This window comes from Ascochyta rabiei, chromosome 17 (genome assembly GCF_004011695.2).
Source record: "Ascochyta rabiei chromosome 17, complete sequence".
Classification (NCBI taxonomy): Eukaryota; Fungi; Ascomycota; class Dothideomycetes; order Pleosporales; family Didymellaceae; genus Ascochyta; species Ascochyta rabiei.
The window spans coordinates 771,110-784,344 of NC_082421.1; the positions used below are offsets into that span (position 1 = coordinate 771,110).

At 53.0% G+C, this 13,235-nt stretch overlaps 6 protein-coding genes across 6 annotated transcripts; 3 read left to right on the plus strand and 3 right to left on the minus strand.

Annotated features, from left to right (window-relative positions):
* Window positions 1–130: 130 nt before the first annotated feature.
* Window positions 131–625, plus strand: EKO05_0009648 (uncharacterized protein; the record flags this gene model as incomplete). Its single annotated transcript, XM_059637590.1, has 1 exon — window positions 131–625. The coding sequence occupies one exon, from the start codon at window positions 131–133 to the stop codon at window positions 623–625; it is 495 nt and encodes a 164-aa protein (XP_059493573.1).
* A 912-nt stretch (window positions 626–1,537) lies between these two features.
* EKO05_0009649 (uncharacterized protein) lies at window positions 1,538–3,225 on the plus strand (the record flags this gene model as incomplete). Its single annotated transcript, XM_038942437.1, has 6 exons — window positions 1,538–1,776; window positions 1,825–2,087; window positions 2,135–2,290; window positions 2,341–2,699; window positions 2,751–2,780; window positions 2,833–3,225. The coding sequence occupies 6 exons, from the start codon at window positions 1,538–1,540 to the stop codon at window positions 3,223–3,225; spliced, it is 1,440 nt and encodes a 479-aa protein (XP_038795030.1).
* Window positions 3,226–3,441: 216 nt separating this feature from the next.
* On the minus strand, window positions 3,442–4,092 carry EKO05_0009650 (uncharacterized protein; the record flags this gene model as incomplete). Its single annotated transcript, XM_059637591.1, has 2 exons — window positions 3,442–4,008; window positions 4,066–4,092. The coding sequence occupies 2 exons, from the start codon at window positions 4,090–4,092 to the stop codon at window positions 3,442–3,444; spliced, it is 594 nt and encodes a 197-aa protein (XP_059493574.1).
* A 477-nt stretch (window positions 4,093–4,569) lies between these two features.
* EKO05_0009651 (T-complex protein 1 subunit eta) lies at window positions 4,570–6,413 on the plus strand (the record flags this gene model as incomplete). The annotated part of the gene is made up of 4 exons (XM_038942593.1): window positions 4,570–4,615; window positions 4,665–4,831; window positions 4,885–6,241; window positions 6,298–6,413. 4 exons carry the CDS (start codon window positions 4,570–4,572, stop codon window positions 6,411–6,413), a joined length of 1,686 nt encoding a protein of 561 aa, XP_038795032.1.
* Window positions 6,414–7,069: 656 nt separating this feature from the next.
* On the minus strand, window positions 7,070–8,851 carry EKO05_0009652 (uncharacterized protein; the record flags this gene model as incomplete). The annotated part of the gene is made up of 3 exons (XM_038942693.1): window positions 7,070–7,895; window positions 7,948–8,037; window positions 8,091–8,851. 3 exons carry the CDS (start codon window positions 8,849–8,851, stop codon window positions 7,070–7,072), a joined length of 1,677 nt encoding a protein of 558 aa, XP_038795033.1.
* Window positions 8,852–9,835: 984 nt separating this feature from the next.
* EKO05_0009653 (Lethal(2) giant larvae sro7) lies at window positions 9,836–12,960 on the minus strand (the record flags this gene model as incomplete). The annotated part of the gene is made up of 3 exons (XM_038942452.1): window positions 9,836–10,170; window positions 10,218–12,813; window positions 12,871–12,960. The coding sequence occupies 3 exons, from the start codon at window positions 12,958–12,960 to the stop codon at window positions 9,836–9,838; spliced, it is 3,021 nt and encodes a 1,006-aa protein (XP_038795034.1).
* Window positions 12,961–13,235: the final 275 nt, after the last annotated feature.

A 13,235-nucleotide genomic window follows, 5' to 3' on the forward strand; every position in this document is an offset into this window, starting at 1 on the left:
GCCCCAGCCCCAGCGGCGCAGATCAGCAGGGTTTCGTAGGCGAAGCGGACGGTAGGAAGTATAGTCTCTGGCTCCTATGCTTTAGGCGGGCCATGCGTGTGCAGAGGAGAGCTGCATCTCGGCGGGGGATATGACGATGGGCAAGGATGAGAGTTGCTGTGTGGGTAGTGCTGAATGTGTGTATAGTAAGGAGAAAAGGCATACACTCCGGGAACCACGAAAACCCTTGTTTCCCTTTGGAGACACTGCAGTAGCAAAGAGCCGGAAGGAAGAATGCACACCTTCCGACATTCGAGGTCGCTACGTACATGCCGAAGTAGGTCGGGTTTCCTCGCCGTACAGAGACCTATACCCGGACGACGATGCGACTGAGAGGTACGACTTGCGTGTCAGCCAGGCGATCTCGCTCGCTATCAGTTTCTCCGCCGAGGACATCGGGTATCATGGCTTCCCACAGGATGCAAAGGTTGTTTGTGTGACGCCCAACCGCATGCAACCGGGCAGCCGCGTTCCTGAGAGCAAGACTCCACGGGAGAGTTCAGACCCTGGTGCGAGCTGGGCAAAGGCTGCTGGAGGGTCGAGTATAGCGGTGGCCGGTACTATGGGGTTGATGCTTGCCTTGTAGGCGAACGGAGTGATTCCCATCGAGAGCTTGCCATCATCGAGTTGGTGACCAGTTTGAGGAGGTTTTCGAACCAAGGATGAGAAAGGCAGCCTTAATTAGCAAACCTACAAGCAATGGTCCATGCATACCATGTCACACGTACCCACCCGTGGAACATCCGCTAATCGTGCTCAGTATGAACCAGAGGATCAGTATTTCGTTGTTCAAATTTTTGCTTGTCCATGGCACAGTTTGATGGAAATTCTCGGGCACGCGAGAGTGCCGCAGCTGAAGATCAGTCTGCAGACATGGCGGCAGTGACGGTAGCTGAGTCGGCGGGATTGAAGCCTGCAATGTAGGGTCCATATCGAAAGCAATAAAAAAAACTCCCCTCTGCAACGAGATTCCCGGTACTATTGTACAGTGACGGTAGCGAATGCGGCCGAACTTCTCAACTGTTTCGCAGCCGGTGGAAGACATGATGGTGTCGTGCAGTTTAAGCTTAATCTAAACAAGGTTTAAGGTTTGCTCGCTTCTCACATTACGCTCTCGGGTCGCAAAGCTGGGCCGCCCTTTCACAACACGCAGTCTCCTGCTCAGTAGTTGCGCATCTCTGTATGATGCGAGCCCCTGCAAAGGAGGGATTAGTTCTCGAAACAGTCTGCAGTTGCCGGGAGTGTGCGGGGAGCAAGTGACGCCAGATTACGTACCAAGCTTCAGGCTTTGTCCTTAGAGGCTACGCAATCCAGGGTCCACCGCGCCGGTACCATTGATCAGCATGATGGACTTCCAACTTCGATACCGCGAGTGACGTCGAGCCTCGTGGTGGACATCCTTGCTGAAAAATTGACAAAGCTGCCAGTCAATTTCATTATCGTCGCTTGGACTCAAATCTCATATAATCCCCCCAGAAAATTCGCACAATTCGGCAGCATGCGCGATACAATGCGCAGCGGCCCGTCGACGCGCCGCGGCATGCATCCGGCGGCTGAAGATGTGCAATTCAGTGAGAAAGCAGAGAGCGAACGCGACCTCACAAGCGACCGTGCCAACAGTCCCGACGTGGAAACCGGGTCCCACGCTCGAGAGAACACAAGATCTCGTGCGCCTGATGACGACCCATTTGGCGACGAAGAAAACAGCGAAGTGAAGTACCGAACTTTGAGGTGGTGGTACGTATGCTCGAAAGCCGTTCGAGCAAAGACTGATAGGATGCTTAGGCAGGCTGGTATGATCATGATTGCGGAGACGATATCCCTCGGTATCTTGTCTTTGCCGTCTGTTCTTGCGACCATTGGATTCGTGCCGGGTATTATACTCATTGTTGCCATGGGCGCACTCGCCACATACACAGGCTACGTCCTTGGTCAATACAAGGCGGCTTACCCGCGAGTTCACAACCTTGCAGATGCGCTAGAGGTCATGTGGGGACCGTTTGGACGCGAGTTCGGTGGTGCTGCGCAGACAATCTTCCTCATCTTTGGTATGTCGAAGGGCTAGGTGAAGAAAGCGAAGTACTGACCGGTGCAGTGATGGGCTCGCATATCCTAACATTCACCATCGCCATGAATTCTATTACCGAGAGCGCGACGTGCAGCATCGTCTGGGGAGTCGTGGGATTTGTGGTGCTGTGGATATTTTCTCTTCCAAGAACCTTGAAGAAGGTCTCATACCTCAGCATTGTCTGTACGTATTCCCAGCTGGTACTTTCTTCAATCGAGATTAACCTGAGGCAGCGTTCATCTCGATCTGCGGCGCAGTCTTCTTGACTATGATTGCGCTAGGAATTGATCCAAAGCCGAATCTCAACCTGGCCGCCACATACTCACCGAGCTTTGCGCCAGCCTTCCTGGCTGTAACCAACATCATCTTCGCCTACGCTGGCCATGTGGCTTTCTTCTCCTTTATCTCTGAGTTTCGGGACCCGACCGAGTTCCCAAAGGCACTGTTCCTGCTGCAAGCAACGGACATCACGATGTACTTGGTGGTCGCCATTGTAGTGTATAGATTTGCTGGTGTAAACGTCGCGAGCCCTGCGCTCGGGAGCGCGAGTAAGATTGTGGTGAAGATCGCATACGGCATTGCATTGCCTACGGTGCGTCAGCAACCAAGAACGACGCAGAATATATCAACTGACCACCAGTAGATCCTCCTAGCTGGCGTCATCTACGGCCATGTACGTTACTGATAAGAACGCATCGGAACTTGAATCAACTGACCAACAACAGGTAGCTTCCAAGTACATATATGTGAGAATCTTCCGTGGAACGCGACATATGGGTTCCCGCACTTGGCTCGCCATCGGATCGTGGGCTGGCATCACTCTCACACTCTGGACGATTGCTTGGATCATTGCTGAGAGCATTCCCAACTTCAATTCCCTGCTTGGCCTCATCTCTGCGCTGTTCGCTTCCTGGTTTACGTACGGGTTGAGTGGCTTTTTTTGGCTGTACCTCAACTGGGGCAACTACACCGCGAACTGGAAGAAGATGAGCTTGACAGCTCTGAATCTTGGCGTTTTCTGCATTGGCGCTGCCGTCTGTGGAATCGGGCTGTACGCAAGTGGAAGGTCAATTCATGACTCCCAAACAGGCGCCTCCTGGTCTTGCAGTCGATCGTGAGGTCTACATAGATAGACATAGTAGGCTGGGTCTGGTCCTTCGACCAATGATGTTGATATTGGTGGAAGATGAATGCAACAGAGAACGCCGGCGAGGCTTGTATCGCCTCATGATATTCCGAAAACGCCCGCTTGAAAAAATGCTCAAGGTCTATGTAGACAGAACTGTCAACAAGAAAAACGTGGATGGATGTGAGAACAAGCTGGAGGTCCGATGCTAAAAGAACACAACCGGGTCGGCTTGAAGTTCGCTTAGTCCGGGTAACGAGTCGTGGATAACTGTACAAAAGATATCGTGGCTTGCTGGTAAGTCGTTTTGCTTGTCTGTAAGCGGTGTGAGCCGGACTTTCCGGACCGAGCTCTTTGCCTCAGGACTCAAGTGCCGTATAAAATCCAAAACGGGAAGGTAGTTGAAGGCGTAAAAGTGGAACAAGTTCTCCGAGTACATCACAGAAAGACACTCGTGATAGATCAGGCGGCTCGTTCGGAAGACATCGAGTCTAAGGTGCTTGTCGGGATGCGGTCTGCATTTGCGATTCCATTTCTTGCTGATTACGGTGGAGTCGCAGTCGGTGTAGAGAACGAATCTTTTGTTCGAAGATGGGAGTACATATCTGAAGATTTCGCGCCTAAGCTCGGAGGGAATTCTTAGAAACGGTGGATACGTGTCCAGAGCGGTGATTGTCTCCGGTATTGATATTTGCTTCTCGACGGATTCCTTGGAATACCGGTCCAGCCGGCGCATACAAATGTCGTCTGACACAGCTTTAGACGTGGGTGTCACCTGTCCCGTCGTCAGATCGTGTTTCAGACCTGTGGGCACCAAATGCCACAGACTGACCTTCTTGGTACGTGACTTGACTGCCATAGCAAGACCGGTGTGCGAGAGAGAATGAGGACAGAGGATCTAGAACTAAAAAGAAGGAGAGCGGTAAGACATGAGCCGCAGCACGTGCATGAGTTTCTGGATGGGGCTTGGCGCGGTCACGAGATGGAATATCCACGGTGATATCGCCGTACAAGTCAGGGCAGAAAGCAAAGAAACGGCAAGTGACAGCTTTTAAGGGACCCGAGCAATCTTGGAGCCGGTTCAAAAGCCCTAAGGAGACGTCAATGCATCGTTGCATATGAGTTGGGGAGGTGTCTGGAGTGGCCTGTGCGTCGGCCGGACTTCTCCCGTCTGGCGCTCCAGGGCTTTCTCGAAATTTACGCGTTTGGCGGGGAGACAACACAGCTACGCAGTGTTCGCCTGATACCCTCTCGACTCTTTTTGCTCGCTTTCGCAGGTCTCCGAGCTTCGCGTATTCCCTCTCGACTCCCAGCACCTTTTCAGTCCCCCCACAAAATGTCGTTCGGCGGTCAAACACCGACTATTGTCGTGCTGCGCGAGGGTCAGTATCTGCGAGCTCCCACTGCCTCCGTATGTGCTAACCTTCCCAGGCACCGACCAGTCTCAAGGACGAGGACAGGTTATTTCCAACATCGATGCCTGCCTCGCAGTGCAGTCGACAATCAAAGGCACATTAGGCCCCTACGGCGGTGATCTGCTGATGGTCGATGAGAATGGAAGGCAGACAATCACAAACGATGGGGCCACAGTCATGAAGGTAGCTAGCCTAAGTGCATCTCGATGATATACCCGGAATCTAACGCTCAGTAGCTCCTCGACATTGTTCACCCCGCCGCCCGCATTCTCACCGACATTGCACGATCGCAAGACGCCGAAGTTGGTGATGGCACAACGTCTGTTGTTGTGATTGCCGGAGAGATACTGAAGGAGATCAAGGATTTCGTGGAACAAGGTGTCAGCAGTCAGACCATCATGAAGGGCCTGAGGAGAGCGTCGAATCTCGCCGTGAACAAGATTGTGGAAATTGCGGTAGACACAGCTGAGGGTAACCAGCGCGACACCCTGCAGAAGCTCGCCGCGACCGCCATGAGCAGCAAGCTCATCCACCGAAACGCCGACTTCTTCACCAAGATGGTCGTGGACGCTGTGCTTACACTGGACCAGGACGAGCTGAATGAGAGGCTCATCGGCGTCAAGAAGATCACCGGTGGTGCCCTTCAGGACTCGCTCTTCGTAAATGGTGTCGCATTTAAGAAGACCTTCTCGTACGCCGGATTCGAGCAGCAACCGAAGTCCTTCAAGCAGCCCAAGATCGTATGTCTTAACGTGGAGCTCGAGCTCAAGAGCGAGAAGGACAACGCAGAAGTACGAGTAGAACAGGTTTCCGAATACCAGGCCATCGTGGATGCCGAGTGGCAGATTATCTACAACAAGATGGAGGCACTGTACAAGACGGGCGCCAAGGTCGTCCTCAGCAAGCTGCCCATTGGCGATCTTGCCACACAGTACTTCGCTGACCGGGATATATTCTGCGCCGGACGTGTAGCAGCAGACGATCTCGACCGAGTGTGCCGCGCAACCGGCGCAAGCCTCCAGTCCACCTGCTCCGACATCAGCGAGAAGCACCTTGGAACCTGCGAGAAGTTTGAGGAGCGACAGATTGGTGGAGAACGTTTCAACTTCTTCGAGGGCTGCCCTGAGGCGAAGACTTGCACACTCGTACTCCGTGGTGGCGCTGAGCAATTCATTGCCGAGGTCGAGCGAAGTCTGCATGATGCCATCATGATCGTCAAGCGCGCAATCAAGAATAGGAACATTGTCGCAGGTGGCGGTGCCATCGAGATGGAGATCTCGTCCTACCTACACAACTACGCCGACACAAAGATCCCTCACAAGCAACAGCCGATCATCAAGGCGTTTGCAAAGGCATTGGAGGTCATCCCCAGGCAGCTGTGCGACAACGCCGGTGTCGATGCAACAGATATCCTCAACAGGCTGCGCGTGGAGCACAGGAAGGGTAACACCTGGGCTGGTGTTGACTTCCAGACCGAGAGCGTCGCCAATAACCTGGAGAAGTTCGTTTGGGAGCCAAGTCTGGTCAAGATCAACGCTTTGCAAGCGGCCACAGAAGCCGCCTGCCTGATCTTGAGCGTTGATGAGACAATCAGTACGTACCGCCCTGGCTCCATGGTCAAGTATCGAGTCGTGCTAACAGTATTACAGAGAACCAAGAGTCACAGCAAGGCCAAGCCCCACAACAGCAGCTGCCGCCCGGCGCTGCCCAAAGAGCGCTGGGTATGGGAGGTCGCGGACGAGGACGCGGTATGCCCAGGCGGTAAATCAGCCACGGTGGGTAGAAAGAGGTTGGCGTGTATATCACCATGAAGACACATCGATGCCACAGCGGCCTCGAGATAAGATGTCTACGATAATGTGAAAAAGCCACTCATGACAGCAAATTTTGTGCAAACTGTTGACGTGCTCTGGTGCCGATTCTATATATCAAATAGCGGCTTTGCCCGAACCTTCCCAATGCGGCAACTACACCCCAAATCCATCGATCACGGTCCTAAAGTATGCTTATAACCAAGCTTACAAACTGGAATCTTATCTTGCTGTCGCCAAACGCCTTTGCGGATTCCGCATGTCAACGCAGTGATTCACAATCACGTGCGATCTCAAGTCAATCTGCTTGTAGTTGTGTTGCAGTTGGTCACGGGTATAGATGAGCACAAAACCGATGTTAGCTGCGGGAGGCTGAAATTGCTGCACGCCGTTTTGCTTAGGTCCGGGCACATGCCTACAGACCTTCCGCAATAGGAATGTTGGGGAATAAGTGTGGGTTGCGGCGCTGGGTGTTGCTTGACCGAGGGCTGCGCTAGACAGATAGCATCGTCCTTTTGAGATTCATGATTTTCACATGCGCACGACATGCAGAGAAAGCTTGGTGGAGAGATTACGTTCGATACGAAAATGGCAACGGCGAAGGACCCGCCTACCGAAGCCCAGCGATGAATTTTGTAATCCTGCTCACGACCGTCCTTGCGCTGCCGTCGCTCCCTGCACTGCGCTCCGAGTCCACGCTTTCTCGCCTGCGCTCCTGCATCTCCCTTACAAACTTGGGCCACGTGTTTGTCAGCACCAGATTCTCTACGTGCTGCTTCGCATCGTCGAACACGCCCCTGTGAAACCCCTCCGGGACGTCGCCCTCATAGTGCAAACAGCCCGCAGTCTTGGATAGGCTCGAGCTCGTCGCCGTTCTAGGGGGGTCGAAGAAAGGCAGCGCAGGTTCAACTGACGTTTCGCCGCAGATGGCTCTGGTTTGTGTCTCGAAGATGTCCTCGAGCGCCTTGAGTTGGTTGCTGGACAGGTTGAGCGGGAAATCCGCGTCGCGCGGGCTGACGAAGTCGATGTACAGTCTTAGCGCTGCATTGTAGGCTTTTTTCCTCTCAACGATGAGTGTGAGGTCTTTCCACCGAGCCAGCCTTGTCAGGAACGCAATGTTCTCGCCCGAGAAGTCCTTGCGTGCGGAGAAGTCTTGAAGAGGCGCGGGATGCTCGTTCAATACACGGGTGAGCGCACTCATAGTCAACAGACGGTCGCCAGATTGGAGGTTTTTGACGCTGGCGTCGCGGTCGATGAGTTCGACGGCTGAGCTTTTGGAGGCTTTGGACTGTGGACGGATAGAGATGGTGGTCGCGTGGGACGAACTATCCCATTTTGCGGCGGCTACAAGACGTTGGGCACGCCAGTGCTTGATGATTTGATATGCGGGTACAAACACTGTGAAGATCTCAATGAACATGGTGTTGAGATGGATCCTATATGCAGTAAGCATGTTGTATTCTTCAATCTAAATTGGGAAATATTTACCACTGGCTAGGAGGAAAGTAAGTATTAATGCCACTGGTGTAGAAAACAGAGCTATAAGATGCTACTAGGAACATCGGCGTTGCGTGAAGCCTAGACATCACAAGGTCAGTATCCCTATTCCACATTCAAGACAAACGACTGACCCGCTAATACATGCGCCAATGGTCTGCATTCGCCATCCAAGAGTATCACGAATGTCCCAGGCACTCCAGATCAAGAAAGGCGCAACCATCCATGTCCAGACGAACTGCCACACAACGGATGGCCACCACTCCCATCCCCGACCCAGGTTGATAGCCTGCTCTTGAAGAGACTCACCCTTGATCTCTGTGCCTGCAATGCCAAAGCCAGGATGGTACTTCCGACACGCAGCCCACATACCGATGGTGAGGATGACCTGGAAGACCATACCCACTCCGATCAGGACAAACGTCTTCTTATCGCGGTCCATCGCTCTCAGTCGCGCCATCCAGGTCATTTGCGGCACATTTCTTCCCTGTCCAACTCTAGACTTAACCGAGGGACTCGTCGACTCGAATTGCTTCTGTAGCTCTGCAACCTTAAGAAATTTCAGGTTCGCGGCATGGAAAAGTGCGATGCCTAGTGGAAACCACAATCCCATGATGAAGTATTCAACTTCGTAGGCAACGACAACGGGCATGGTGGCACCGATCGGGTACACAAATTGCCCCATGCACCAGTACAGGTGTAGCAAAACGAGACCGCTGAAAGCCAGTGGCAGGCTACGCATTCGAAGGGCGGGGATGTGTCGGTTGCAAAGGCAGAAGGCCATGCCAGGGGCAACGATAGCCGTCCATACTGCCACATAGGTAACGTAGAAGATGCCTAAACTGTCCCACTTCGGCGGTTGCGAAGGGACATTGTAGACCGTGATGGCATCCATGGTATACGAGGCTGATGGATCCTACACGCTGCTTACTATGGAAAGAGTTGAGCAGACCGAGGCACCTGCGAAAGGAGAGAAGTGAAAGTAGTATAAAGATAAGTAGAATTGGAATCGTATCCTTGCAAATGCACCGGTGCAAAATAGGGGAGGTTACGGTCGATAGATCGTCACGGCAGACACTTGGATGGTTCACGAAAACCAATGGCGGAGTATCCATTTTCCTGTTAACTCTTGGGGTTGGGGTGGCCATCAGGTTTTGCAGCCAGGGCAAAGACACATTGATCGGTAGCAAGCGCAGTCGATCCATGCGCAGTTCCTGGCTAAAAACGTGAAGCGGCCTCTCATACGAGTTTCTCAATCTTGGGTAGCTTTGTAGATGAAGCTAGAAAAACTCAAGCCCTGTCGATCCTCTCGTATCTCCACTGCGATCTGAGAATAGGCCAACGTTTCGATGAGATGCAGACTAACATCTGTAGGTAGTCGCAAGCCACCAACCTGTCAGATGTCAGCGGGACGCGGGAGCGGGGATGTGATCTTGAGAAATCGGCGGCACGCCGGGCAGGCACCAACGGAAACTGATAATGTGATTCTCAGCACACCTCCTGAGTGAGCCACACCATCACTAGCTTTGTACTGCACGTGGTCCCCCGACCGGATAGATTGTGAAGGCTGTGCGTGTAGGATGTTGTGAAATTGATCCTCACCAAATACCATGTTTTGGATGGAGACGCATCGATCTGCATGATCCACTAGTCAAGAAGGGCCGAAAGTTTGGTTCATGACAACGGTGATCCACGTCTCGACATTTCCGGATTTTCGCCTGCAATTCCAAGCGATTTAGAGAAATACTGCCTCAACATATTCTAGTGCAGGATGAGTATACTGACGAGATTGGACGGTAAAATTTACAGTACCGAAACAATGCCATGTGTGGTAGCAGCGATAGTCAGACCGAGACGCTGACACTTTTGTGTCCCTTGCCTATATGCCAAATTTGCTTTTCATGGCACCCATGACAAGGCCCCTCTTCTGCTTATTCACGAATTTGTTCACGTCTTCCGCCCACCCCGCGCTGTTCGTGCTCAGGCTGTCCATACTGTCACCCACAGCGTTGAGCTTCTCTGTGCGTTCATTGAGTTGTCTGGAGGCCCATGCGCCCCATCCCTCATTTGCAGGAGCTGCTTGCGTAGGGTACGATGGGTATGCGGAAGATGAGGAAGCGGGTGCGGCCGCTCGATTTGCACGTCGGTGCTGTTCTTCTTCAGCACGAGCTTGAGCGAGCATGCGCTTGGAGGGAGGTCGATCAGGGCCTCCAACTGTGAACAGATTAGCTCGGGTTGGACCCTCTTGGTGGAGTGCTTACTGAGAAGATCCATGTCCGCTGGCGTAACGTGTTGAGTGCCGGAGATCCACTGTATGCTGCTAATTGTAGGCCTAGGAGGAATGAGAAGCTCCGGATTCAGGAGGGTATCCTTGCCCATGTCTAGTCGTACTCCTGTACCGAATATGTTGATCAATGCTGTCTCGGCTGGGCCCTTCCAGCCAAAGATGTCGCCAGTGCTTGTGATCACGGCATCGGAGAACCTTCGTACATCCAGGATATCGCTGACGTTCACAGAGCCTATCTCTTTTAGAGCAGGTATCGAATATGCCCTCGCACAGCCATCGCCGTAGAGTCCAAGCAATGCGTAGCTAAGGTCTTCGTACCGCACAACGGCCGCAGAGTCGCATAAGAACTGGTCCCATGTCTTGTGTGCACCCTTGTTAGTGGCAGGGCGGAACAATCTTGCACCCGAGACTGTGACTGCAAGCAGAACACCAATGACTTTCGAACCGTTTCTCAGACCCGAAACCGCCGACTGAGAGGCGTATGCTGGGCGTCCTGACTCGGTATGCATGGGACAGATCTTGATGACCCTGTCGTCCAGCGATGACACTCCAGCGAAGCTTGCTGTATACCGTCCATTCGACTCTGGTATCAGCTTAAATGTGGCCAGATGGCCTAGATTGGTACCAACGTGGAGCAGAATGCTCGAAAACTCTTCGTTCTCGAGTGTCATGACGCTGAATTCGATGCAGGTCGGCCATTCAGGCTTCGGTGCAGCCTCTTTCGAGGACCGGCGGAAGCTGCCGCGTTTCTCGGTCTTGAAGTCCTGAGCAGAGCCTCTGTAGATAACAGCGGGCCCTCGAAGATCGATGATCACCAATCCACCTCCTTCAAAGCCTGCGGCGACGAAGCCGACATCTGAGTGCTTTAGAGCTGTGACCGGGCCGTTACCTTCGTCCAGTAGGGTGAATGGCAGCAAGCCTTCTTTGAGCGCGGCTTCGCTTCTTTCAATTATGTTGGTGAGCGCTTGCGGCTTGTTCTCGCTGGGTTGAAACTCCTCGCCAGGATGTTTGTTGACGTTCCACCTGAACACGACGACTTCACCAGACTTCAGGCCTACCGAAAGCTCAGACGCAGCACCGGCGAAGGAGATCTGGGTGACCTCAATGTTATCTTGACGCCCTACAGCCCGTGCAACATCAACCTGCAAAAGTCCATCGTTCTCAATCTCATCTGCATGCCCAGCATCCCATAGTCTGACTGTGCCATCCCCGTGAGCAGTCTGGACTATGTTGCGATGTTCGAAACGCTTCAGGGGCAAGTTGGCTTCAGCCCCACCAGTGATAAACTTTGGTCCATGCTGTCGTTTCTCCGTCATTCCAAGCCATCTCGTACGGTCCACCGGTGCAAGATTTGCGTGACTGATGTATGGATGTACAAGGGTCATCGACAGATGCAGTTGATTGGTCGGTGTAATAGGCATGCCACTTGGGAAAGATAGCGTCACCAACTCTCCAGATGCCAGCAACGCAATGATGGCTATTGGGTCTTGACAACCACCGAAGTGTGGAGATGAACGAGGGATCAAGCACAGGTCAACCACTTCTGCACCAGGCGGGCACGGCAGTATGCGCTGTCTTTTGGGATTTTCGAAGTGGTCGGAGAGTACCTGCCACGATGAGGTGTTGTAGATGGGTGTACGTGCTAATTCGAAGAATGTTAGGCTCTTCGCTGAGATATTGGAGGGCTGTCCACCAGCGATCAATATGCCTGTTTCATCCGGGTCCTGATTTGCGCACCATGCAATCTTGAAGATAGGTGACTTCAGGGCAAATGTGCCCTCTACTGCACCTGGGCTGAAGGTACCAGGCCCCGGTCTGTTTACGTTCACGTCTTGTAATGTCCTGGCCTGGATAATGCGACCATCCTTTGGATCCCAGATGACAATACTGCTATCCTCGTGGCCAGTCAGGATGAAAGTGCCAGTAGGATGCCATACCGCTTGTGTAAGAGGTGGCTCGCGCTCCTTGTAGATGGAGCCAGGGTCCGAGTCGCCTCCTGGAGCACCTTTCGGCAGTACATAGTTGAAGAATTTGAGAGCCTTGTTCTGCTTGAATGAGTATATGACAGCCCCAGTATTGTACCCAATCAAAAGCGAGCCAATGTCTCTAGGATGCAGCGAGAGAGTGACGACAGCTGTCAGGCGCGACCGAGGGAACTGCTCTCGCCACAGATTCGGTATTCTGAAGGGTGTCAAACTTTGCCGATCTAGGTCGTAGGCAAAGACCTCTCCATGCTGGGTTCCTAGCAGGGCATAGTCGATGGTAGGGTCGCTATGCAGGGCGGTGATTTTCGCAGGCGGAGAGTGTGCGTTCACGAGTGATTTGGTCTCAAGTGAGAACACGGATAAGTCGTTTCGAGAATCAACGCAGAGCAGTTTCTCGGCGCAGAACTGCAGGATCTTGACTGAAGCTCGGTTTGGAAGCGGCAGCACCACTTCAACCCTCTTCTGCCCAAAGACGTAGATCTGCCCGTTGCCGAACTTGCTCTCACCGGTGCCGACTGCGACGAGCGACTGTACGGGGTCGTATGCGACTTGGGTGATCTTGGAGTTTATGCCATAGTTGCGGATCTACACATCGTTAGCACCTGCTGCGGACTGCCGCCGGTGAAGGGCGAGCGCGCCTACATGATCGAGGATGAGAAGGTCAGGTCCAAGGCCGTGGGAGAGGTCGTTGTTCACACCAGCAAGCTTCCCGCGCAAAAGGTGGTGAGCCATGTTGTGGTGTGGTGGGTCTCATGGCTTTGTGTTGCGCAAGTGCTGAGTATCTTGGGCTCAGGAAGGTACGCGCAACTGGGGTGCGTGACGTAGCGCCGCTTTAGCCGTGTTTTGCGGATCACACGGAATCCACTCACGACAAAGAGTCACTTGCGCAAAACTTGCGAATCAGACAATACTGATGTGATCTTACTATTACATCTAGTCTTTGTTGGAGAAAAGCTGCGAGCAATGCTCAATAACAGCCAGCATTGACACAACCATCCATGAGGATA